The sequence below is a fragment of the Solanum dulcamara genome, chromosome 2 (genome assembly GCF_947179165.1).
Source record: "Solanum dulcamara chromosome 2, daSolDulc1.2, whole genome shotgun sequence".
Lineage (NCBI taxonomy): Eukaryota > Viridiplantae > Streptophyta > Magnoliopsida > Solanales > Solanaceae > Solanum > Solanum dulcamara.
Genome location: NC_077238.1, coordinates 81978830 through 82006800, shown reverse-complemented (window position 1 = coordinate 82006800; position 27971 = coordinate 81978830). Strand labels below are relative to the sequence as shown.

The following is a 27971-nucleotide window of genomic DNA, read 5'->3' as shown; positions in this document are numbered from 1 at the left end:
AGGTTTAGGGAAATTTCTTTCTGCCTATCGAATCCTTGATAGGTACATGAAATGTACCTATGTTGAAGTGTGTCGAAGCTGGTCAGGACAGGTCCGTTGAAAAAAAGATGTTAATCTTGCCAAGGCAAAATGACCAAAGAAATATTTTACAAGAACCAACATATTTCATTGCCAACCCCAGATGCAAAAATACAAAACAAAGAAGCTAATTTGCTGACAAATTTTTATTGATTCCAGAAGACTCTACAAATACACATCTAATACAACAACAGACTCAAATATTTTAGATACATAGCTACACCTCTCACACTGGTCCTAGAAACCATATTGGATGAAGAAACTAGAGACCATCTCTCAATGAAATGTAGTGCTTCGAGCAATACCAGCTATCTATACATGTTTGGTCTCAGATGAGCATCATAAAGTGAAACAGGAAATGATGGGGGTATACCTGTCTCATTCCTCAGAAAGGATCTTAAGAATACTTCTTCGCCTGAGTATAAGTTTGGCACTGCAACTGGGCATAATTTGGTCAATGAGGATTCATATAGCGGACTCCAACTTGCTTGTGGTTGAGACGTAGGAGTGTTTGTATTGGGGTGATACTGATAGGTGGGGTAGGTTGATTTACTAGAAATTGGATGACCAAAACACGAGGGAGGATTAAGGTAGTCGAATCCAGTGGAATATGGTAGACCTGTAGTAGCATTTGATCCAGACTCCATGTAAGGGGTAGTAGAGAATTGATCATAGTCAGTTTCATGAAAATGATTCGCTGAACTGAACCTTGACGGAAAACCTTGGTAGCTGGCTGTTGTAGTTGCTTCAAGTTGAAAATCTGTTGGTAGTCTAAAAAGGCCAGGGAATCCAGGAGGAATGTCTAATCTGTCCTCAATTCTAGTTGTAGGAATAGAATGTGATATGGAAGATCCGCCTTCTGCTATTGGGGAGACGTTGATCTGTTGGCTAATCGAGAATTTAGCTTGTTCAAGTGCTCCCAGGATAGAACCTATGTTATCTGAAGCATCCCGAGAAACCAAGACCTGTCCTGCTTGCAAACTGCTACCTCCAGATGAGATACTATTTTCCAAGGGGTGTATAGGGGAACCATTAGCAGACGGAAACTGATAGCAACTGTAAGCAGGTGTCGGACCATGATTTTCTGGACAACTCCCATTAGACTTTGAAATTGCAAACTCTGATGCTGGGGACTCGGAATTAATAATTCTGCTGCAGTTCTGATCCTTCCTGCAGCCTGTACCAATATGCGGAGTGGATGGAACATTGTCTGAAACTCCATTCGTGGAGGGAATATCTGCTTCCTGAAATTTGTTTGCATGATTTTGCAAATTAATCATTTCAGCAGAATATGGTTGCTCAAAGGCCTTCATGTCATCTCTTTCTTCAGTCACGTCAGAGTAATTCCCAGGGTCACATGAATCCTGAGTAGTTTGTGAAAGTCAACTGAAATGAGTGATGAAGGTGTGTACTGGACTAAAGCAAAAGCAGCGAAATGCATCAAGACCACAAATAGAAGCAAAATAAACAGTACAAGTTAAGAAATATATGATCAACCGACCAACTACACCTCAATCTCAGACTAGTCGAGATGAGCAGCTATATGGATTTTTTGTTTTCCATATAGAGGAGCATCGTGGTTTGACCATTTTCACGCTGGTCAACCAATTGCAATCCTTCTCCCTTATCCCAGCTTCAGAAGCTCACATAAAATAAACAAGTAAATGACATATCTGTCCATGACTACACCCAACACAGACAGATGAGCGTAACATATCAGTAGCATTCCCATTATTATTTTAAAATAACACCACCAAAACCAGTATGTAAAAACTTGACAAACTAACGCTAAAACCAGAATAGCACTAGACTATAATCCAATTATGGAGAAAATAAGATGATATCAAAAAATAACAATGACATGAATAAATTAATCTGGAATTTCATTATTCGCCGGTTATGTTCTTGAGTAACTTAGTCTAGCACCTTCAACATGCGCAGATCAAGTAGCCAAAAGATGAATAATATGCATGTGCTTGATCAAAAATCATATATATATACCTGTGCATAGTTGTTATTCTCTCTGTACTTTTCTTCCCATTCTCTTTGGGCTTTTTCCTCAGCTTCATATTGTCCTATAAGTTGCGCCTTATGTTGTAAAGCTCTTTCCATGTCTTCATCACTGTCATTTGCTTTCCTTTGATTTTCTGACATCTCTGAAGTAGGAAAGTGGAGTTGATCTTTCACATCATTATTTCCAGCAATGTCCATTAAGGATTGATGCCCATTGTTAGCAGAAGAAGGAAGACGCTCAGGGAGGCATTCACCAGAAGTACTTTGTAATTCATCAGTGGCCGATCTGGTCCACAAAAGAAACGAGGTTAAAAAGTGAACGATGATAAAGAGAAAGATGCTTAGAGTGACTGAGTGATCTAAATGCACAGGGAGATATGCATGATGCTTGTGAAAATGTGTATCAGGAATTGACCGAGCATTATCGTAACTGAAACTGCCCCTCTTCCCCCTTATCCCCGATGCAATATCCCAAAAAGAATATACTCTTTCCTTGAGAAGCAGAATGTATAATGAAATGAAGTTGGCATGAGAAGAAACAAAAAATAATAGGTCAAGAATATCGATTGTTAAGAATATCCACTCAGTGAGCTTATTAAAGAACTTACTTGGTGTTGCTGCGCCTTATACGTCGGCATGATTTTCCAGCCCATTTTGGCGAAGAAGTCCCAGCTGACGCGAAACTACTAGACCTCCTCCAGGCAGAATCAGTATATTTCTTCCTGTCAAAAGACGGCAAATAATGTTTACCACTTTTCCACGACAAACTTCTGCCGGTTGATGGAGAAGATACAATCTCGGAGCTTGAGATGTCTGCATCATTTTCTCTCTCTTTCACATTTGATGGATTTGGATTTCGCTCATTTCTGTTCTCAGCACCTTTAGAATTAGAGAATATTGCTTCCTGATCAGAGCCTGAATCAAATTCCTCCGAAGCATCAGATATTCCTTGTTTCTCTAAGATGGACAGAACAGCTGCTGTGGCTTTCTCAGCCTTCTTTCGTTGTAGCGACACAATCTTTAGCTGATCTTCCAGTTCCAAGACCTATAATACATTAATTACAAACATTCATCTTTCCTACTGCAATGACAGAAACTCTTAGAACAGGGATTGATCAATCAGACGGTAAAATAAACCAAGCTCGTGGTGGGATGAGGAAGGAAGAAAGATTCAACATTTTGGTGTTTATGTACTGTTAAAATACAGGAGTACAACAGCACAGACTAACCCTCTCTGCTAGTTCGTCAGCTCTCTGCCTTGCTGTTTGTGAGACAGACCTTTCAGCCAATAATCGTGCCCGGAGAAATTCAATTGTCATGCTAGAATCTTCCATGCCAATGATTTTCCTGATCATGGAAAAATATAACACGTTAGGATCCATTACTAAACAACAACCAACTCAATAGATAGAAGGGAGTAAACTATCCGACAGCATATGATTTTGACAAATCCATTGGAATGAACATGAAAGAAGGATACAAGATAAAATGTCTTAAGCTGCATCACCAGTACGGTTCGAATCTTTTCAAGCACTCAATGAGATTTATACAACTTGAGGCATTGATATCCCCTTCCTCACCACTCCCTCTCCCTCCCAATTGGGGATTCCCTCTTTATCAATGGACAGTAAGCATTTTAGTACTTCATCTCATAAAGAACCTTATCCTTTTCGCAAGTAATATTCTCTATTACACAATAGACATTGAATTCAATTTATTACTTCATACAATAATCACCACGCCTCAATCTCAAACAAGTTGGAGTTAGCTATATGAATCCCACTTCTTCTTCGTAAATAAATAAATCAAACAAAAGAGATTGAATTCTTAGGTGAATCTTTATACTGAGTCTACACTACTACCCAAGATTTTCCCCTTTCTTTTGCAAGGCCCTACAATTGAACCAAAAAAAAACCAAGAAATATAACAACCACATCTCATATCCCAGTCCACATCTCCATCTTAATGAAAGAAAACATTTTTACTTCTTTCACTTACTTTTGTTGCACTAGGAGAGTAAAGACACAATCTTTACTGGTTTTTTTCTATAAAGAACTGTTGTAAAGCAATCAAAACTAAACCCCCGATACAAAATATGCCAAAACCTAACAGTTCATAAGTGCTCATATATATATATCTACACATAAACAAATGTCTATAAAGCACATAAAGATTCAGTACCTCTGATCTTGATCTTGGTTCCCATTACTTGTCATTTTGTAAAAAGAAGCTCAAAATTCAGCTCCTGAATAAAACAGCACCCAAAAAATTATTTGAATGCCCCAAACAGAAAGAAATCAAAGATCCCATCAAGATTTTTTCAGAAAAAAAGTTCAATACAAGAATGCTAGTTAACATAGACAAACAATTGAATAAAAATTTGAACTTTCTTCACCTTGAAAAAAGAAACAATTTTTACTGGATTTTTGGTCTAAAGAGCTGTTGTAAAGCAAACAAAACTAAACCCCAGATAGGAAATATGCCTAAATCTAAAAGTTTCATACATAAAGATTCAGTACTTCTGATCTTGATCTTGTTTTCCATTATTTGGCATCTTGTAAAAAGAAGCTCAAAATTCAGCTCCTGCAAAATAAAAATAAAAAATGCAGTGAATAAAAACAGCACCCAAACAGAAAAATAGTTGAAAGCAAGAATGCTTAGTTAACATAGTAAGACAAAGATTTGAACTTTATCTACCTTGAAATTGAAGTTGACTTCAGTTTTTTTTGAGACCCTAAAGGGGGAGTAGTTGAAATCTTGCTTTACTTTAGGTGGATTTCTTTTGTTGCAGTGTTCTTTTAGTGTGTTGGCATGAGTTTCTGGGAAGGGTAGCTTTGGAAATGAAGAAAGCAAGGTGTATATTTCACCACAATGCCGTCAAATCACATTTTTAGTGAATTTTAGTAGCTGAGTTGATTAACGAGAATATTAAAATAAATATTTATTTGTACTAGAAGGATTTGAAAATTTTGTATATAGTTTAAATTGAGCTCACATCGAACAAAAAGGAATAAAATAGGCCAGTCGAGCCGTGAACGCTGTGGGAATGTGTTTCCCAAGAAGCCAACTTAGGCCGAGGTCAGCATAAAATGAACAGGCCGACACCCTAATCTTGTATTGGTTTTGCCAACTTTATTGAGCTGTGGAGGAAGAAAAGCGGATGTGAAAATTTGGGTCAGGATATCTTATATTGTATTGTTAGTTTAAATATAATGTTTGTTTTGATTGTTGTTTAAATTTTATTGTATCCTATCGTTTAAGTCCATTGTTAGGTAATAATGAAAAGATCCATTTGTGTAACGATCGAATTGCTGTGATCGCGTCATTATCTAAATATTTTCTTTTTATTTTTATCATTTAACACCCCACGTTGTGAGATTTCACTGAGTTGTTATTGTTGTTTTATTATTTAATAATTTTATTTTATCACTTATCCTACTTTTTCATAGTTATTCTGTTTCGTACCTTACTTTTCTGATAGATTTATCATATAAATTATTGATATGTGATATAATATAACGAAGAAGAACAATAAAATCTATTTAAATATTATATTCATTTAAAAGCTACAATAAAATAAATACAATATAATAAAAAATCATACGATACATTATGAAACAATATGTAACCACTATCTAAATAGATTGTAAGAGAGCCATTTCCTTTTTTACTTTAGCCTATGTAAAATTTATTTATAGAGTAGTAAAAATTCTACTTGAACCCAAATATTAATTTATTATTAAAAAAATAACTCATTCATTTTAAAAACCTTATCCCTCCTCTCTCTCTCTATACCACTTTTACAAAATATCACCGGGAAAATACATGCTCTTTCCGGCGCCGGGAGAAAATTGAACCGGAAAAATTTGACGGCCACCGGCAATCTGAACCTCCTTTTTTCATTCTTCGACTCGATAAATTCATTTCAGGTATGAGCCCAAATTATTATTTTATTTGCATTTGCTATTTTGTGGAAAAAAGTGTTAATTTTTTATTACTAAATGGTAGGGTTCGAAATTTAAGTGTTAAATGATGTAATTTCTCTGTGAAAATTTCCTACTAATGTTTTTGGAAAAGATTTATATATGAAACAGCATAAATGAGTACTAAAAATCACAACTTTTTACAATTGAAAGAATATTCGTATAGGATTGCAATTTATAGTACTTTCGTATAGTAGTGGAATAGCTAAATTTCATTTTTAAAATGTTGAGTTAATCTTATCCAATTTAGCTACGTAGATTAGTCAAATTGACACTGGATAGATGTGAAATGTGACGAGTATTTTGGGAAGGAAGGAGTATTTGAAGGTATAATACTAGTAAATTGGATTAAAGTGAGGTAGGAAAAGTGAAAGTTTCTTGTAGAAGTAAGTACCACATGTAAATTTGAAGGGGTCGAGTTAAGTGTAGGAAGCACGTTAGCAAATTTCCGCGATTATAAATTGGAGTATGTGCTAAAATACCTTGATTTGCGACTTCTTAGCATTTTCAAGATTTGAATATGCTTCAAAATCTCTAGCTGTAGAGAACTCTTAATTTGCATAAAACGATAAATTGTCTTGTGTTGTGTTGTAGTGAACCTGAATAGAGCAGAATTGACACAAAGGATTCATATAGCATGCCCCAACTAGTCTGGGATTGGGTCGTATATCATGTGTCGTAGTCATGTTGTGTTTTTATTTTGTTGTTAGTTTTAGGTGTTTTTGGAATTAGAAACTGTTGTTTAACTGAATGATGTTTAAATGTAGGGGTTGTAAATCCAATTATTGAAGCACAAAATCCATTTCAACCCTTTATCTCTTGCTCAGAGTACATCTGTATGCGTTCTTCAATTCAAATATGCAAATCTCACTAGCCACTACAATCCCAAAAGTACCTTCATTCTCCACATATTACCCTTCAACCTCAAACCAAACTCAATATAATGTTCAAAAACAAAGCCACGGTATCTCAACGCAAACACACATCAGTCTTCCAGCTCCATGTGCTGTCAAAAGCTCCTCTACCGGCTTCTTGTCTGCCATAGAGAGAGCAATTGAGGAAGAAGAGTATAGAAAAGCTAGGGCTGAGGTAAACCGGAAAGGGTTAAATGTTGAAGGTTATTCAATTGAAGGACACTCGATTGGTGGGCATGAGACCTGTGTTATTGTGCCACAACTAAAGGCTGCTTTTGATATTGGGAGATGTCCTTCAAGGGCTGTTCATCAAAACTTCTTGTTTATCACTCACGCTCATCTTGACCACATTGTAAGCTTTTTCTTCTGTTTATTCTAAGCTTTTAGTAATCGATGTTCTCAGAAAGGAAGAAATTTGTTTTAATTACGTAATAATCCATGGGCCTATGCACAATTCTTGGTACAAAAAGCACAATTCTTCTTATGGCTTGATTTGAACTTTAAAGCTAGTGTTGAATTGTGTTATCTTCTGATTTAGGGTGGACTTCCTATGTATATTGCTACTCGTGGCTTGTATGGCTTGAATCCCCCGACTGTCTTTGTGCCTCCTTCCATAAAAGAGGATGTAGAGAAGTTGCTTGATGTTCATAGATCTATGAGTCAGGTGGAACTGAACTTGGATCTGATTGCTTTAGATGTAGGTAAATATTCTGTTTTCTTTACATGCTTTGCTTCTAAATTTTGTTTTCTTATCTCCATTTGTAAAATGCATTTGCAACTTTGCACTCAGGGGAAACATATGAGATGCGGAATGACCTTGTAGTAAGGCCAGTTAGAACTCACCATGTTATTCCTAGCCAGGTTTGTTTGCATCAGTTTTACTTTGCCGAATTTGGGTACTTTGAAACCTTTCATTTCAAGTTATTGAATTATTATTTCATTATTGGGTTTTTCAGGGCTATGTGATATACTCAGTCAGAAAGAAGCTGAAGAAGCAATACGTTCATCTAGAGGGGAAAAAAATTGAGAAACTGAAGAAATCGGGTGTTCAGGTTCATAAGTTGTTACATAACTTGTTATGATATGAGTGGTGACTAAAATTATTTCTTGTCTAATAAAAATGTTCATTGGTTAGATTACAGATAGTGTGTTGTGTCCAGAAGTAGCCTTCACGGGAGATACAGCATCAGATTTTTATCTTGATCCTCGCAGTGCTGATGCGTTGCGGGCAAAAATTCTTATAACTGAGGTATAGATGGATGGATAAGCATTTAAGTTAATCGGTATAAATTCTTATAACTGAGGTATAGATGTGAGTTTCGGCATTTTACTAATTGAAATGTTCTACTCTCAAGCTAATGCGTAATTGATATTGATTCTTGAAGTTCAGATGAATTATCTTGTGATAAATCTCCATCTAACTCCTTAATTGATTAAAAGTATAGGTATAGGGTTAAATATTATTTTACGTCGATCTATAGTGTGTTCATTGAGGATAGATCCAAACTGTAAGTGCTGCAGCTTTGCCGCTTATCTTGCTAACTTTCTAAGTTTGTATGTTGATGCCGTCTTAGACCATATTTTGAGTTTTAATCGTTATAGGCCTAAAAGGTAACAAAAAATAGGAAAGGACACCAAAGTGGCTTCTTATGTAAGGCCAGAACAACAGTTATATGGTTTAGCTTAACGTTTTTATTAGTTATCTGTGGATTTGGAAAATCAATTAGCTATTGTTACAGTGTTTCATTTTAGTTTCCTCTTGTTTCTGTGCTTTGGGGTTCAGTCTGCTACTTTTGTCCTTTATCGGCATATAGAGTGGAAAAACATGAATAAACGCAATTGATGCAGTGACAATTTTCACTCCGTTTGATTATGTGGCTATGATATACAGCCCTAGCATCTTAAGTGGTTAACTGACCGAACGAACATGTTCTTCTCTCAAGAGAATGCTGGAAGATTTCAAATACATAAACGTTGAGGTTGCAGCAGTAGCAAATATGAAAATAATATCTGAAGGATGAAAGTCAATACTGTGTTATGAACTTGAGTTCCCTTAGGGAGTTGTGTTTAGCAACATACTTAAAAGTCAACTTACCTGATTATTGCGTCCAGGATTAGCTCAATTGGCAAAGGTTGAGGGACTTGTGTAGGATCACAAGTTTGAGCTCTGTGCCAAGAGAACTAACTCTGGTATTTAATTGGAGAGGAGTAGAGGGGCGGGCAATCACCGAGTTTTGAAGGATACAGTTAGCCCAAAGGATTAGCTTTAGACGGATTTCTTGGTCGGACAGAGAGAGAGAGAGAGTCGAGTTACCTGATTATTTGTTGCGATGACAAGAAGAGTAGAAATATTTGTTTATTTATTTGAAAGTGACATGAAAGGTAGACATATTCCCTTTGGCATATATAATCAACTTTTTAGAGTCCTTTTTTTGTTTCTAATGCCATAGTTCTTTAGCTGTGAGTCCATTAAAGGCAAACTGGTTTACCCTTGTGGAAGCATTCTGATGCAGCAGTTAGGATCAAACTTTAATCTCATCTTGAGAACGTTTTCTTTTTTGACAGGCAACTTTCTTGGATGACAACTGCAGTGTCGAGCATGCACGAGTGCATGGTCATACCCATCTATACGAGGTATATCTGAATCACTGAAACAGTTTCATAGTATTTATCATGATGTTGGATACAACTCTTCCAACATTTTGAGTTGCAGATAATGGAGCATGCAAAATGGATACGGAACAAATCACTCGTTTTAACCCATTTTTCACCGCGCTACAATATTGAGGTAGTCTACTCATTAGTGCTTATGTGCTTTCAAATTCGATTTATTTTGATAGAAAGAAGAACCCCGTCCCACACCAAACCACATATACTTATTCTATGGTTAGATAATATTTTGAGGTGAAAACACATACGTTAGTTAACCATTGTGAAGTGATGAAAGTGTATGTACATATCTTGTTATTATTGATTTGGTGTAAACATCGAATGTGTGCAACTTCCCCCCCCCCCCCACCCTGAGCTCTCCTAATAGCGTTTTTCATCGGATTTCAGGAAATCCGTCAAGGTATATCAAAGTTGCAACCCCAGATATCAGCCAAAGTGGTTGCCTTAACTGAGGGCTTCAAATCAATGCACTTGTAGCCAGCCATTCTGTCTAGTCAAGCCTCTTGGTCTGTCATTATACCTCGAGAAGAGAAAGAATTATAATCTCCATTCCACCTAAAATTTACGGAATTTGTTGATAATTAGCATAGATTCGTAGACCAGATCGATTGATTTGTTTTAAATTGAAAATATTAATAGTCTATTCATATCAACATTTCGTATAAAAGTTATTATCTTAGCAACAGTGTCCCTGTGGATAATTTGACATCATTTTTTAGGCTGCATCTTTCTTGATGAACTGTATTTAAACTATGCCAAACTAATTACAGCACCTACTACAACATTTAAACCCAACATTTAATTTCTATGCAATATTTCAACAAATAATTAATATTATAGTAAGAATATTTAATTTCCACATTAATAAGATAATATACCCATCCCCTCAATTCTTACACTCCCACGTGACTGGACAACATTCCCCCAATTCTTTAATTCCTCCTAGAGGTGCTCACGGTTCGGTTTGGATCGGTTTTTATTTAAAAAATAACCAAACCAATTGAGTCGGTTTTTCAAATTGTCAAATCAAACCAAACCAAACTATATCGGTTTTTACTATTCGGTTTTTGTCGTTTTTTATCGGTTTTGTCGGTTTTTGTCGGTTTTTAAAATACCTTGTAGTCACTATTTGAATAAACAGAAAATAAATTTCAAAAGTATTTTCTTATTATAAATTTCATTGTAGCTAGTAGCTACTAGCCAAGATTGACGCATACATGTTTAATAATAGAGAATGACTCACCTAAAGTTTTACTATTTGTAATTGTGAATAACTTTTCTGCGTATGAAGTCTATATTTTATTTATTTTTACTTTATTTAGTATAATTCAAAAGAATGGCCCAAGATCAAAAATATAAAAACTCAATATAAATTGCATTTTTTTCATAAAAAAATTTAAACACACACATATATATACAAATTTAATTTTTAAAATATGTATATATAAAGTCGGTTTGGTTCGGTTTTTTCGGTTTTTTTTAGACTTGAAACCAAAACCAAACCAAATATAGTCGGTTTTTAAATTTAAAAACCAAACCAAATCAAACCAAATAAATATCGGTTTTTTTTCCGGTTTGGTTTGGTTATCGGTTTGATTCGATTTTTTGATTTTTCGTGTTCAGCCCTAATTCCTCCTATCAACATTCAAATAAGCCCATTCACCATCCCCATCCACCTTTTTTTCCAGAAAACTCCCACGCGTGCCCTCACTACATCCCTAGTATTATATTCATCAATAATATATATATTAATTTACTTCACGCATGCCCTCCTCATACCCCGCATAATACTATATTCATCAACCATATTAATTTACTCCTACACGTGCCCCCCCCCCACCCCATATCCAACACTACTACTATATTAACATACCCATCACCCTTTGTCCCCTCTTCCTCATTCACACCTCTCTTCTTTAATTTGGTCAATACAAGAGACCAAAAATGCTTCTGAAATCTCTGATGTAGAATCAATTAGGCAGATTTCCTTTTGATTTTCTAACGGATAGCCCTTACTGAAATCCCGCACAAAAATATTGGCAAACCTTTGCTTTTTACTCCTATAAGTAGCAGTTTTTGGCATCCATTTTAGGACCAAGCTTTTGCGCCGCTCCAGACCTCAAAGCTACTATTTTATGCTCATTTGATTTTATTGAAAACACTAATTGATCTCTGCTTAGTATTAGTGTTAACAGAGGTCATATTCTGCTCGAAATCATTCTAAAGGAAAAGGTTTTGAAAAGCCGTCGCATCTTGCTCTTAAAAATCTATTTATTTAACTTTCTATCGTGATTTTCGGGTTTGAACTTGCTCAATCTTGTCGTTCGTGTTCGAGCATAGACCTGCCATTGAAGCACCCCCGTTCACTGCCTCGCAACCAGTGGCGGAACTAGAATTTTTAATAAGGGAGTTCAAAATCTGAAAAAATAGATGAACAAACTAGCCAAAGTGGGTTCGACATCTACTAATTATACATAAAAAAATATAAAAAATATTTTAAGCATGTATAAATAGTATAATTTTTCGTCATCCGAACTCTTGGACACCATGTAGGTCTGCCACTGCTCGCAACAGGTGATTTTCGCCTCCTTTTTTCCTGTTTTGGAGAGTGATTTTTGCTTTGGTTTTGTCGTAATGAAAGTAATGTCAAAAAATGTATTTGTGTTTTGTGCTTAAGATTTGAAACTGTGTTCGCTTCATGTATTAGACATCACGAACTTGGAGAATGATTTCATATAAGGATTACAACTCCTTCCGTGTTGTAGGAGTTGGTTGAAACTTTTCCGTAGACAAGCAAGCATAAATTTAAGTTCTATACCCCTTTTGTTAGTTAAATTATGTGTATAATTTTTTCTTTGCTTTTAGTTTAAATAATAGCAGTTAGCTTACATAAATCTGAAAGATTATGGTTAAGTTTTCATTTATTTCCATTATAGCTTAATGTGATGGGTCTCGAGTTTATCTTATGCTTAAGGATGCGTAGTGTGGATTAGTCGCTTTAAGTCGTCTGAAAGTTATCGACACTTACGCATCTTATCTTTTGGATAGTGTATTAATTATGCTATTTAACTTGTTTTTGTATCTAGTTTATTTGATATCAAATAAGGTAAATCGTCATATTAATTTTTTTTCTCTTTTTTTATTTGCATGAGCACTTTGGAAGCGAAGCGGAGTCCTTAGGGTCTCTCTTTGAGATTCAATATCGCGGCTGCATTTCTCTTTTACGTACCTCTCTCACTCCCTTAAATATGCATTTCTCTGGAGTTAGCATTTGTATACGGTAGGGCTGTACAGGGCAAACCGATAAACCGAACCAAACCGACAAACCAAACCAAACCGGAAAAAAAACCCGACTAGTGGTTTGGTTTGACTTGGTTTGGTGTTTGGAAAAAAAACCCGACCATTATAGGGTTGGTTTGGTTTTAACTAAAAAAAGTCAAACCGAACCCAAACCGACCCGATTAAAGATATACTACTCTTAAATTATGTTATACATAAAAATATTTATTAAAATGTAATTTATAAATATATTTTTTAAAATTTTCATAATTGTTTTTTCTTTCTTACATTTAGTTTTGGACTTGAGAAACCCATCTAAATAATATAAAAAAAAAACTCATCTTATAAAGTTATATTATAAAGTCAAAACTTCAAAAAGTGTTCTGCCTCCATCTTATATGTTGATATTTTGTACTAATGGTTTGGTTTGATTTATAAAAAATCCGAACCAATCCGGTCCATATACACTAGGGAAGTGGACAAGAAGGTTGCTGCGTTTTTAGGTTTTCCTATAATCTATTAATTGTTTATGCTCTTATGTATAACTGTTTGTTTGGTTTTCAACCTTACAACACATATACCTAGAGTGTGGTAATTGGGATCATATTTTAGCAAATATCAAAAAATTATGTTTTCTTTATAAAATGATAAAATCATTTTTATCTCTTTCACGTGAAAGCATTTGAAATTTTCTTTCAAAATTTTATCAATGTTCCACTTAAAAAATTAGATGTTGGTTCAATTTGATGTTTTTTTTAAGATACTATTTGCTGCTTATGACTTCTTTTAAAAAGAAAAAAAACGACAACTCAAACAGTTTTTTTTTTCCCAACAGATGACTTTTTTCCAATTTTTTTTAAATAAGTATTCTTCCCTTTTGGTCTAAATCTTTTTAACCTACTGTTATGGATTTTTCAAGATTAATTTTTTAAGGTTAAATCTCATTTGATTTAAAACGCTATTTCTAACGAAGAAGTCCAAATTTAGCATGCGTTAAAATGACGTTCTCAGGCTTTGCCCATTTTAATTTCAAAATATCCTTTGAGAGTCCAAGTTTTTAAATTTAATTTTTATTTTATTTTATTCAATTGACATGCAATTTTATCATATAAGTCTTCGACGAAAATACATTTGCTTTCGGTTTTCAATAATATTTCAAAACTTAACTAATTAACCTAAATTTGACCAGTTAACCATTTTTAATGGATCTTAAAGGATGCCTAACCCTTTTCGTTAAGGGTCACATCAGCTAAGCAGACCATTAATTGAAGTTCATTTTTAGCATTAAATTAATTAATTATTTAGGTATTCTAATTTACCTTAAAAATAATTAGGTGGCGAATCCTTAAATTAAATATTTTAGTAATCACCAATATGTTGTAGACCGTTTGACCCTGAGGTATAACAGCTTGGCAACTCCGTTGGGGACTTAGATTCTAAACCATATCAGACTTAGACTATTGATTAGGGTTATTTTATTATTATTATTATTATTATTATTATTATTATTATTTATTTATAGTTTACTTTAATTGTTGGATGTTTTATCTATGTGATTATTTATTTGCTGTTGTTTGATATTAATTGTATGTTTGTAATTTTATTTGCTTTATGTGATTGTATATTTGTTACTGCTTTATAAATTGTCATTCTGTTCATACTTCCTCCAATTCTCGAAAATTGACACTATCATACGCACACGTGAGGTGTGTTTTGCGCACCCACAAAGTTTTTTTTAAAAATTCCAAATTTTAGGAGATTTGACGTATGCGCGGGGTGTCTGGATCTTTTTTCGTGTGGCCGTGTAGCCTTCTCACTTGAGTTTTCCTTTCGGGAACCTTTTGTCTAGTGAGCCAAATTTTAGAAAAAAAACATAAGATAGAGCTATGCTTCCCTTCAATCTAAGTCATGCATGCATTATACCTTAGGTGGGCTAACCCATGATGTCAATTCCACATTTAGAAAAACCACCCATATGTCGACGGATTTCACGACCCAACGACAATAAGCATATTTTGTGGAACGTGATAATTATAGATAGATCCAAGCCAATTTTGACATGATGAGTTTGAAAAATGTGTCATTATTTTATTAATTTGTATTGTAGGATGGATTCAATTTCTCAAGTACCCAAAATTAGAATGGTCGAGGGTGTTCCGTACAAATTGGAAAATGGTGGAAATTTTTTAGCCCAGCGAGAAATCAGCAATTACGAAAAAAATGGGTTTCCTCACTATACTATTCAAGATTTCCCCGGATAAGCATGTGGTTAGTGCATTACTTTCATTTTGGGATCCAAATCGTGTTGTGTTCGCATTCAAGGACTTTGAGTTAACACCTAAATTAGAGGAAATCCACTATTTCACTAGTTTGAAGTATCGAGGAAGAAGTCAGATTATTACACACAGCCAGTCAGGAAAAAAATTTCTTTGATACTTAGGATTGAAAAACACCAAGGAACTCGGATACTTCAAACATAATTGGATTTCCTTGAATTACTTATATGGGAGGTATGGATGCTCAGACAGTTACAAGTTATTCAGAAAAGAATTCTCTTGCACCTCTACCCATTGGCAAGTTAACTGTCCTATTGCATTTGTTGTGGCTTTACTAGGAACCTTGGTATTCCCACGAGAACATGGGAAGATTAGCACTTGTATATTCTATGTGGCTAAAGCACTTTTCAAAGGAGTTGACGGAAAAGAAATCACCTTGATTCCTATTATTTTGGTTGAAATACTTCGAGCTCTCGAAAAGTGTAAACGAGTGGAAACAAGCTTTTTTTAAGGTTGCAATCTTCTTTTGCAAATGTGGGCGATAGAACATTTTTACCAACGTGATGACATGGTAAACATATGCTTTAGTAATACAAATCATATTAACAGTTTTTATGATAGGATGAAAATGCTTGTGTCTCCAATTGGTACTAATGATTGGTACGAGTTCTTCATTTTCCGCAGTAGTGACCAAATTCAATGAAAATATCCACTACTCTCATGTCCTATTGCCTACATAAGATGTAGAGAATTTTACTACATAGAGTTTATCGGATTAGAAGGTCTCCAACCATATGCCCCGATATGCATGCTCCAACAGTTCGATCAAGCACAAATGATTCTCTACGAGCAAACATGAAATTTTCTAAAATTTCCTTCGAATCAGACTTTAAAGTCCCTAGAGCTGATGAGATTCTTCATGAATGGGATAATGTTATCACGTTGGAGGTAGGAGATGGACCAACAAGAAGAATTCCAGAATATCACGCATGGCTTCGAAAGGATCGCAATAGCATAAGCCCGGAAGGTGAGCAAGATTTTGAGGATATTAGAACAACAATTTGGATACGACACTGTCATCTTGGAACCAAAGTAGTTACATCAGAGATGTGGGCTCAAATGACGAATATAATGCAGATTCTGAATAATGCGAGAACAGGGCCTAATAGTGTTGGAGCATCATTCTCATCCACTCCACCATTTTGTTTAAGAGCAGGAATTAAGCCAAGTCTTGAGATTGTTTCCATTTTTTATGTCATCTTTCCATGTATTTTGTTGATATTGTACCCTTCTATTGTTATTTAATGAAAATTGATTCTTTTGTCTTCCAATCTCAAATTATCTCAATTTAATGGCTTGAATCAACCTATCATAATCTCGTTTATTTGGCATTTAGGCCCACCTTTGAAATAAAAAAAGTCCCGTACATATTAGGTCGCATTTGTATTATTGATTTCTCCTCTTACTATGTGATTTATATGCTATGTGATACATACTTTCTTCTTTGCCAACACTATCTGCCTAATTGATTGATTAAAGCAACGATTATTCGTTTTATACTAACGTTTTCTCTTTTGTTTTATAGAGGTTTGTTTTTCCTTTTTTGATTTATTTCCCCAAAGGTTGATTTGCGTTGACTGGAAACTGGCGGATCATCCATACTTCACTAGATCAAAAGCTCGATCATCCACCGATATGACTGATTCAAGTGCATTCGATCAAGGTGGTTTGGGACTTGTTACTATCCCAAGAGACGAATCTGAGACTTCAGAAAGAAGGGATCCAATCCTTTATGATGAACACATTGCTAAACTGATGCAACAAATGACCAATATGCAAAGCGAAATCGATCGACTTCGAAATCGTACTAATTTGTCCATCAGCCTAAATACAACACTTCCTAAACATAGGACAAATGCAACTATTCCACCTATTGATTCTCCCTCGCCTAAAGACTTCCCTCCAGATCCTTCCCTTTTCAAAATCAATTTATATGAATATTTAACTACTCATTTTTCAAGACATAAAACTTCACACGTGGCTTAAGTTCAAATTGGAGACGTGTATAGATACAGTGAAGTGAATATGCATGCGATCAATGGTCAAAGTCTAATAAATACACTGATATAATTTAATGATCAAATATTTTATTTTTTGGTCAGTACGACGAATATTTTGAGACTACCTCAGGAATAATAATTTAATTTTATCTGTGGATTACATTTTGTCTTCATCCTAATAATGTTTGAAAACATGAACTCATAGGTGACTTTCCAAAATTAGACACTTATTTTCACTTAAATATTTTAACTAGACTATTTAATTTTATCTTTGGACTACATTTTGTCTTCATCCTAATAATGTTTGAAAACATGAACTTATTGGTGACTTTTCAAAGTTGACATTTATTTTCACTTAAATATTTTAACTAGACTTTATTTATTTTAGACACCTCAAATAAAATTTCAAGGTGTCATTTTAACACTTTTTTGACAATCACCCAAATATAAAAATTATGTGTAATGCACTCACCGATGACATGTCAAAGTGACGAATTAAACGAAGACACTTCACACACACACACACATATATATATATAAAATAATTCTCAAACGATTTTGAATAGAAAAAAATGACCAACAACTTGATGACATGTGACATTTTTTTATCCAAATAATAATTTAAAAAACAAAACAAAAATTAACAACTTCTATTAATCCCCTCCCGTCACCTTCTCCAACCCCACCCTCCCCAACCCCAACCCCAACCCCAACCCCAACCCCTCTCCAACCCCATCAGATCTTCATCTCCACCCCACCTACCCCAACCCCACCCATATCATCTTCAGAAATACTTTAAGAAAAATTTAACTATTTTGAAAAATTTATTGAATAAAAGCACAATTTTTTTTTAATTCTAAAAATTAGTTATTAATAAATAATGGAGAAAAAAAAATCAATTCTCATATGTGCAAAGGAATCAAAATACGTAAAGAATAATTGGTGGATCTATAAGTTACTGAATCTACTAAAAAAAATTGATTATATGTAGATGACTTTAAAATGATTTGGAAAATTTTAAAACTCTTTGCCGATGCTTTTCAAATTATTTCAAGGAGGAAGAAGGCAACAAAACAAGAAAAGGTGTTTAAGCTTGAGGAAATCTCGTGGCATTTGAATTCACTTTATATTTGGTATCGTCAAATCTATTTCACCATGGATGAAAAATGATAGCTAGAAAATGGGGAACAAGAAAAAAAAAATCAAAAAGAAACGCTCTTCACGCGTTCAAAATGAGTGCAGCACACACAATATGCCAAGTCAGCACAAAATGTCAAAATAACACATTGGGACCTTATTTGAGGTGTCAAAAATGAACAAAGTCTAATTGAAGTGTTTAAGTGAAAGTTAATACCAACTTTAGGGGGTCACCAATGAATTCCGCTTTTTCCGCCGCTATGTAGGGTAGTTGTCCCTGTGGACTCAATGGTTTAATGGATTCAAAATTTAACTCAACGGTAATAAATTGAGAATATAATACAAAACAAAAAATTGTACTTTCTTAATTTGTCAGAATATGACAAGTAAAAAATAGAAATTAAATTAGAAAATACTCCCTCCGTTTCTTTTTTTTTGTCAAATTTTGATTTGACACACCTATTAAAAAAACAATGATTGGTATAGTGAGTTTACCATTTTACCTCTATTAATTGATAGAATTTCAAACATATTTACTCACTACAGTTTTCAAAAACATTAACTCAATGTTAATAAATTAAGGGTATAATAGAAAAAAATTTGTCCATTCTTGATTTGTCAAAATTGACAAGTAAAAAAGAGAAATCATATTGGAAAATACTCCCTCTATTTCATATTAACTGAATTTCTAAGGTAATGCAAATATATTAAGAAAAGTATTCAAGGACAAAATTAAAACCATATTTTCCTCTATTACTTTTTGTTTAATCAAAATCATAAAAATGATTAAATGTGAAATCATAAATACCGATAGTCATTTATTAGAAACAGCTTCACTGATTCATATGTTAAGGCATTAATGTCCACTTTCTTTTACAAAAAACAAAAAAACAAAAAACAAAGCAGAAAATAGTGAAGAAAAGGTCACTACGGCAACTTTCTTATAGCAGTGACCAAATAGATCTAGCCATTATTTGAAGGTTCTATATTTCCCTTCTTCACAAATGCTTAGTCACATTTTCTTTTCTCAAGAGTAACATGAACTTTAACTAACAGTTTACCATATTGATATGAAAAAAATTACAATTTATAGTCCTTATTAGTTGTTATATAATTTGCGAATATCTAAACTTTAATGTGCTAACCTACAAGTAATAAATTTAGCGTTGGGACTCATCGTCTTGAACCTCTAAAGAGCTTCATATTAACTACTCCCTCTGTCCATCTTTACTTATCCACTATACTAAAAATAAACTTATCCAATTTATGAAATCAAGAGATAATTTTAACTTAGTTCCTAACTTACCGTTATCATTAATTAATAGTCATTTCCCAATTACATTTTTCAAGATATTGTATTTATTATATTTAAAGGGTGATATGATAAAATTATCCTTCTATTTATAGTTTCTTAAGAATTGTGCAAAGTCAATAGTGGACAAATATTGTTAGACGGAGGGAGTAACAATCTCACACACACACCTGTATGAATGCACTGATTATAAGGCCAATAAATACACAGACATACCTGTATGAATACACTGATTTCCACACACATGCATTTTCTTTCTTCTCCAACGTATTTTTCCTCCACTATTGAGTCTTGAAGCGACAGTAAAGTTGTTTCCGTGGGTAGATTGCTTACTAAATTGAGGTGCGGTCTTTCTCTAGATTCTGTGTTGAACGAGAAATGCTTCGTGCACTGGAGGACCTTTAATAATTCTATAAAGAGCATCAGTTTCCCAAACAATCACTTGCGCGCGCACACAAAAATAACACAGAGAAATCATGGCTGTAGAACATACAACAAATCTGAGAGTTCTAATGTTTCCCTACTTAGCTTATGGACACTTAACACCTTTCCTTGAGCTAGCCAAGAAACTCTCAGATAGAAGCTTCTCCATTGACTTGTGTTCAACTCCCATTAATCTTAATTTCATCAAGAAAAAAATTCCACACAAGTACTCTTGTTCAATTCAGCTAGTGGAATTCCATTTACCAGACTTGCCTGAACTTCCTCCACATTACCACACAACAAATGGCCTCCCACTGCATCTTCATTCTACCCTCTACAAAGCCCTTGTGATGGAAAAACCACAATTTTACCAAATCCTGAAAGATCAAAAACCTGATGTGTTAGTTTATGATATAATGCAACCATGGGCAGCAAGGGTTGCATCTAGTCTCAACATCCCAGCAATAAGATTTTGCAATACAAGTGCAGCTACGTGTTGTTATTTTGGCCATTTCCAGCTCAAACCAGGAACAGAATTCCCTTTCCCATCTCTCTATCTCAAGGATTATGAGCAAGAGATAGAGCGTCACATAGAGCTTGAAGTGGAGGAAGAAGGTGAGAGAATCATGCTGCTGAACAGCTCTAGAGCAATAAATGCAAAGTACATAGATTATCTTTCTGAAATAGGACGAGCAAACATTCTGCCTACTGGAGTAGTAATTCAAGATCTTGAAGATGCAGGGGATATGGAGGAAACAGAACTCATTCAATGGCTAGGGAAGAAAAAGGAACATTCAACTGTGTATGTCTCATTTGGGAGTGAGTATGTCTTGACAAAGGAAGAAATGGAAGAGGTAGCTCATGGGTTAGAGCTTAGCAATGTTCATTTCATATGGGTTGTAAGGTTTCCAAGTGGAGAACAAGTTGTTAACCTTGAAGAGGCACTTCCCCAAGGTTTTCTTGAAAGCATTGGAGAAAGGGGAAGGATAGTTGAAGGATGGGCTCCACAGGCAAGAATACTGAAGCATCCAAGTATTGGAGCATTTGTATCACACTGTGGTTGGAATTCCACACTTGAGAGCATAGAGTTTGGTGTTCCAATCATAGCTCTGCATATGAACTTTTGCTCAGATCAGCCTATGAATGCTAGATCGGTTGTGGAGAATGGAGTAGCCGTGGAGATTGCGAGAGATGGAAACGGGAAACTTCATAGAGGTTATATAGCTGAGACTATCAAAGAAGTGATTTTGGGCGAAAAAATTGGGGAGGATTTGAGGAGGAAGGTGAATAGTCTTGGTGAGAACATAAGATTGCTAAGAGAGGAACAGATGGATGGAGTTGCTGAGGTGATAAATCAGCTTTGTGAGAAGAATCAGTCCAAGAATGCCTCAACATGATGCATTCAAGAGATAACAAAGTGCATCAGCAGTAACAGAGGCGGATCTAAAACAAATTCAACTAGTTCTGCAACTTTGGAATAAACTCCCCTGTACTTATCTTTGGAAGTAGTGTTTTTAGCACTACCTTCATGTATCATCTTATGAGGATATGAATAAACTCACTTTTCTCTTTTCATTTTTTTCAGAAGCAAGTTATTTTTTCTTCACCGATACAGATTTAAGGCATTAATATCCACTTTCTTTTACAAAAAAACAAAACAAAGCAGAAAATAGTGAAGAAAAGGTCACTGCTCTTAGTTTCTGCAACTTTCTTGTAGCAATGATCACTGTGTATGTGTGTGTGTGTGTAATGATCAGTTATATCCACATTTGGAACAGAGAGATTAAGCAATTTACATGTTTCCTTGTTTCTTCGTTAGTTACAAGAACCCTTCAGTATTTGCCTGAGAATTTTTCAACTTCCATGGATACAGTAATCTTTTTGTTGTATCTATTTTACAGATGTACATACATATCCTCTCTTTTACCTCCAAGCTCGAGTTCTGAAATGAAAGTTATTTGGAACTCTACACCTGCTACGGAAAGAGCTGATAATAATTGCAAAAAGCACCAATGAACTAAAAATAATAAAGAGATCAAACAAATTCTTGCAGAGGATTACAAAAGCAGCAAACCTGCATCAGCATCTTTTAGTACTGATAAACCATGTGTTCTTTAGTCCTTCTGGAAACCACAAGCATGACTTTCAACCTCCCAGAACTACACATGTTATTCTCACTAAAGAGTAATGAAGCTCCAAAAAAGGATGAGTAATAGAGCACAAAAATCACATTAGTTTTCGGTAAAATTCCAAAGTTCTTGCATGGAAGCACCCTCCCAGACAAAAATAGATCAAACAAGAAACACACTTATTTCGATCATTTGAAATCTCGGTTTGTAGTTAATCAAAAAGCTAGCACTCAAGACAGCAGAAATTAAGGAAACAATGTCTTCTTTGGGGGAATTCAAGATTTGGAAGGAATCAAAGTTAATGTTGATAACTCTCAGAATGATACTACAGCAAAGTGTCAATTGAGTTTACAGTTGTTATATTACATTAGCCAACGTTTAGTTACAAAGATGTGGGTTTAGAGCACAATGAATCATTAAGAAATGATAATAACAGTTTAGGGCTGTCACAAGAAGCATACACTTTCATAGAGTAATCTTTACCGTACAATTAGCAACCAAAAACTCAGGTATAACTGCTAAGAGACACAACCCAATAATATGACATATTTTCATATTTAGTGCCTTTGATTTGCACTTCATCTACAACACCTTGAGATTTTGTAAACTATCTTGTTTCCACTTTCCAGCTCTCCAATTAAATGTAAATATCTTTTCCTGCTCCATTGATAAAAAGACAACAACAACATACTTAGTGTAATCCCACAAAGTGGGGTTTGGGGAGGGTAGAGTGTACCTTGCCCCTACCTCGGAGATAGAGAGGCTGTTTCCGATAGACCCTCGGCTCAAGAAAAAACTCCATTGATAAAAAGAAAATCATACAATTCTTTCTGTATGTACAGGAAGTCAGTCTTCCACCATATTCTGGTTCAAAGTCGTACATTATGCAATCAGAGGAACCATAAACGTAGATACCGCATATTATAAGACCTTACACACAAATAGTTGCATTTGATAGATTTACTTTTCAGCAAAAAACATGCCAATGTCGAAGTTATCCAGACAAAACAAATCATGAAGCTTTATAGTAATAACAACAAAAGCCATGAATTGTCTTATCTGTGGGACAGTTGTTGTAGGAGTCCTCCATATAATGCCAGGAGAGGTGCTGCAAATGCAAGCATCATCTTTTGACTTTTGGAGGCAAAGGATGAATACATCCAACTGTCACCCTGGAAAATTCACATGCTTATGAATAAAACGCTTTGGAAAATATTGAATATGCTCCCAACAAGAACACCAAAGAAATTGGTAATTAAAATCCACAATATGATGACATTATGAAAAATTAAGCAACAAGATCTATATTTGAGATAGCATCTGCTGAAGTAGGAAACTTAGTTTACATCATACTGATGATTATCAATCATCATGAGGTACTCACAATCTAAAATTTAAATGTCCTCACTGCATGTTTCAAATTTTACACGGTAAAAAACAAAAGCGCTGACTATCTATGAACGACCAGGATCAGAATGCCAATCGACGAGATGAGCCTACGAAAGATTTCAAGTAATCGCTCTTTTTAGTGGGGAGGAATAGTACGTGAATGGCGGTTCTCAGACGAGGGAATCATTCCTCAGTTAACTAAGAAGGCGATCGATTGGCTTGGAGAGGGAAAGGAAACTGCCGTGTCGTCCAGCGGAGCCTAGAAGAAGGTGACTCGCGAGACAGCTGACTCCTTTTCAATAGAAAAGAATAGCCAAACCAACCCAGCTGGCTGGTCAATCTCAGAGATCTCGGCCGGCAAACCGGAGACGACAGCACCTGGTCTTGGATCAAGGTTCTCACTCGCTCAAGACGTCGATGCGCCACCGGGTTGACCCTTTTCTTACCAGCATGGGGAGGTTTGTAGTCGTTTCAAACTACTTGAGCAAGATATCTGAGACTATATAAAGACTAAGCTTAGATACTTTAATTCCTCCTTCAGCCCCTTGAACAGCAGGTCTTTTTTTGTCGTATCACTTACAGTTGACAACTCCATAAGAGGACTAGTATTGACAGTCACATAGCAAAAAATGTTCCTAGCAGCTTTAATGATTATCACCGTAAAATATCAGGGGTTCTTCATAAATAATACAACATGATTGTTCACTCTCTTTTACAAAGTTCACAGAGAAATGGATTTGAAAAGGATAGAAGTTTATTTCTTTCCAAGAATATAAGGCATGAAAACATAGTTACAATTGCTCAACTGTCTACAGCGATGGAGGTAAACAACAAAGTCAAAAATATCAACAAAACACCTATACTCATGCTTGTTACAATGCCATCCAAGGCAAAACGTGGATGAGATCCAACTAATGAAAAGAAAGGTGAAATAAAAATCAACTGACATGAATACCAGTTCCAGCAGAAATTAAAGTCTTCAGCTCTGCTAAATGTTCATCATTTGAAATATGGAGTGAGATGCGAAGATTAGTTAACAATGCCTCTTGGTCCCAACTTAAGGGACCGGACGCATACAATGCCTCCAAAGTGCAGCGATAAGCATGTAACTCCAAACTATGAATACTTGCTGCTATTTTCACTGGTGAAGAAAGAGAAAGTCTTTCCTCCTTATGTGCAGAATCATGAAAAGACTCTGCATCACTGCAAAGAAGCTCAGTTCCTTGACAATACACTTCTTCTGGGGATAAGTTAGAAAATTTATCGTTGATACTACAACTACCAACAGAACAGGCATCACTATGAGAATCACTAGATTCTGTTCTTCTGGTAAGGAAATAGCCAACGGAACCACTTCTTTTGGTTTGCTCCAATGCACAATATCCATCAGATACATCGTTTAATGAATCATGCACATACTTCTCACCCATTATATTCTCTTTGCACTTGGCACTAACATTGACCTGTCCCTTTAAGGCAGCTGGCACCACTCTCTGTCGCTTACAAGCTCTCTCAGTTGCCTCTAAATCCTGAATGTTTCTAAAGGTTTCATTTTTAGAGAAGGCAACTTGGGATACCCTATTCAGCAATAACGAAGAGCTAATATGAGACTTCCGCAACTCAGTACACTCCTGAGAAGCTAAATGATCATCCCCGACATGAAATCTATTCCTTGCACTAAAAGACAGGATCTTGCTCACCTTTTTAGAAGGTTTTAAAGCTGATAGTTGGTCAGGTATCCTACACAGTCCAGATCCCTATAAGAAGAAACCAGCATATAGTCAACAAACACAAACTAAACAACTCAGACTAAAACCAAAAGAGGAAGAGGAAGAACCAAACAACAAAACAAATCAAGAAAAAATGAAAAAGGATAAGTGGAACACAAAATAGAAAAGGAAAAATCCTCTAAATAAAGCGAGGAAAGGACACATATAAATGGGACATTCTATTAGACACAATGCAACAGAAAAAGATTGGGAAAAAAAGAGGAATGCTATATTTCTTCTATCATTCTACATCATGCAAACAAAAATCTCAGAATGAAAATGAAATTTATTAGGAGAGAATAACTCAATAACATAAGGTTTTGGGAAATGGAGAGGGAAGGAGACTACAAACTCACCTTCCTTATCAAGTTTCGTTCCTCATCTTGCCAACATTGTACCACTCTGGTGTTTGATCTGTGCACATAAAGCTCCTTCAGGCATTCAGTCTGGCGTACCAAATAGTAGTCTCTATCCAGAACCTTCACAATTGTAGCCGTCTTCCAAGATGATTCATCAAATACCTCCACAACTTGACCAATTTCCAGATTTTCCAAACCCTCCGCACATGGTGTACAAGATCTGATAGTCTTTCTTGACACCCTCTCAATCCTCCCCCTGCTTTCCATTCCAGGATAGTAATCATACCTTACAGTGTACATATGCCCATTATCAGAGAGAATCTCACCACGATGCTGTGATGCAGGTGACTGCTTCATGTTTGTAATTACCTTAACTTTGCTTCCCCTTTTAAACCTCATGATTTGTAACTCAGCCCAAACCCGATAACCTGTTTATTTCAAAAGCGCATTATAACACAACACAAGACTTTGTAGTACAGAACCATAACGACATCAAAAATTCAAACGAAACTTGGTAGAGATACATTGTATCAAGAACGAAAAGCACATTATCATCACTAATCTCAAGATATACATGAAAAGACAAAATCTTTACATCAATGCCCAAAAAATTAATCGAATTAAAAGTTAATTGATTCAATAGAAAAAATCCCACAAAATGGATATATATACAAAAGTATGATTATCAATAAAGTACTCGATTTGCAAGCACAAATTAACAAGGTCTGAGTATATGATCACACACACACACACCAAAAAAAAAAATCTTTCAAAAATATTGCAAACCTTAACAAAAACCACCAATCCCATAAATGCTGAAGTACCTGATAAAATTCATAAAAAAAAATCAGTCTATTATTCATCAAAAAAAAATTAGAAAACTTGCTTAGGCACTGAGCAAAATACATATAAAAAAAACTATGAGAAAAGAAAAAAAATCTGAAAAAAATAATTAAAACCCAATAAATTGATTTCAACAAATGATCGAAACATCCACAAAAAACTCGATAATCAAAATCGAAAATTAAATGCAAATAATAAAATAATTCGGGTTACAAAAAATCGAAAATAAGGATCAAATTACGTACCTTTTTTCTAAAAACTGAAGCAATGCTTCAACTTATGAAGTTTCCGATCTCAAATTGGATTGTTCCTTTGAAGGAATCGAGCGAAATTTTTGGATTTGAGTCAAATTTTATTTGTTTTCTAGGGTTTGGTTTTGGGGGAAAAAGAAATATTTAAGAAAAAAAATTATTCAAAATATATATATTACGTAGAGAGGGGTATTATTGGAAAAATATGATGATTTGGTTCAAAAACTCGATCCACCAGAAAAAAAATTAAAAAATTAAGGGTTCCTATGTCACCGAACTTATGTCGAGCGAGATAAAATTTCAATTTCAGAAGATAAAAAAAAACTTCAAACTTATGTCGAATAAGAATACTTTGATTTGCACATTTTCATTAGATGAACATGTAGAAAAATTAAATACTGATATACGACTCATTTCTTATGACTAAAGAAGCCGTAGCAACTAACTTATATTTCAAGCGTCGAAAATTCCTCTAAAAATCCATATCTCAACGTTCTTTGGGATTTGCAAAAAATCAATGATCGCCGTAGCAGAAGTCTCTCCATTGTTGACAAGATTCTTTCATCACTTTCTTCTAGTGTTGAATTTTTCCACTTACATCACTCCCCGTGAGATTGGGTGTGCTTCAAACATGCTCCAATAGATTGAATTTTTGGAAAATGAAAAAAGACTTGAAGGGATTGTAATTTCTTTTGATAGAACCACTATAATGAGCTTGTCCAGGTGGTTTCTTGTATCTAATTCCGAAGAGCTTGTTGTTCGGAAAAACGTTATAACAGAAGGAAACATATTCCAAGAAAGATTTTCTTCAATTTGTGGACTTGAATGAGTATGTGCTAATAGATGGTTGGCTCTTCATCATTGTTCAATTTGTGGACTTGAATGAGTATGTGCTAATACCCTAATTGAAATCCTCAAAAATTGTGAGTTGTTGGAGAAACTGACCCTTCATCATTGTTACTACATGTCGATTAATGTGAGCATTTGTCGAAACTCGAGTCATTAGAGATCGATTTCTCATATCCATAAACAAAAAATTTGCCTAATTTATGAAAGCCCGAATAAATTGGTCTGGAAGACTGTTTT

General features: G+C 34.9%; 4 protein-coding genes across 9 annotated transcripts; 2 read left to right on the top strand and 2 right to left on the bottom strand.

The window, feature by feature from the left end:
• Positions 1–190: 190 nt before the first annotated feature.
• LOC129881091 (uncharacterized) lies at positions 191–4950 on the bottom strand. Its single transcript, XM_055955435.1, has 7 exons — positions 4789–4950; positions 4611–4674; positions 4273–4336; positions 3321–3438; positions 2700–3136; positions 2080–2377; positions 191–1442 (listed from the first exon to the last, which is right to left on the bottom strand). Exons 3-7 carry the CDS (start codon positions 4305–4307, stop codon positions 387–389), a joined length of 1944 nt encoding a protein of 647 aa, XP_055811410.1. The 5' UTR covers positions 4308–4336; positions 4611–4674; positions 4789–4950; the 3' UTR covers positions 191–386.
• An 888-nt stretch (positions 4951–5838) lies between these two features.
• On the top strand, positions 5839–10343 carry LOC129881090 (tRNase Z TRZ2, chloroplastic). Its single transcript, XM_055955434.1, has 9 exons — positions 5839–6020; positions 6842–7340; positions 7527–7689; positions 7779–7849; positions 7945–8040; positions 8124–8237; positions 9554–9622; positions 9702–9776; positions 10046–10343. Exons 2-9 carry the CDS (start codon positions 6933–6935, stop codon positions 10133–10135), a joined length of 1086 nt encoding a protein of 361 aa, XP_055811409.1. The 5' UTR covers positions 5839–6020; positions 6842–6932; the 3' UTR covers positions 10136–10343.
• Positions 10344–20198: 9855 nt separating this feature from the next.
• On the top strand, positions 20199–21614 carry LOC129881087 (beta-D-glucosyl crocetin beta-1,6-glucosyltransferase-like). Its single transcript, XM_055955432.1, has one exon. The coding sequence runs from the start codon at positions 20199–20201 to the stop codon at positions 21540–21542; it is 1344 nt and encodes a 447-aa protein (XP_055811407.1). The 3' UTR covers positions 21543–21614.
• LOC129881089 (uncharacterized) lies at positions 20383–27044 on the bottom strand. 6 transcript variants are annotated; one of them, XR_008765518.1, is made up of 7 exons: positions 26880–27042; positions 26578–26615; positions 25789–26219; positions 24611–25420; positions 22220–23446; positions 21942–22132; positions 20383–20522 (listed from the first exon to the last, which is right to left on the bottom strand). XR_008765518.1 is itself a non-coding variant. In XM_055955433.1 (5 exons), exons 3-5 carry the CDS (start codon positions 26188–26190, stop codon positions 23330–23332), a joined length of 1329 nt encoding a protein of 442 aa, XP_055811408.1. In that variant the 5' UTR covers positions 26191–26219; positions 26578–26615; positions 26880–27042; the 3' UTR covers positions 21517–23329. The 6 variants fall into 6 exon arrangements, 1 of the variants encoding a protein (XP_055811408.1); XR_008765520.1 differs by having other exon boundaries at positions 21942–22120; XR_008765519.1 differs by having other exon boundaries at positions 21942–22117.
• Positions 27045–27971: the final 927 nt, after the last annotated feature.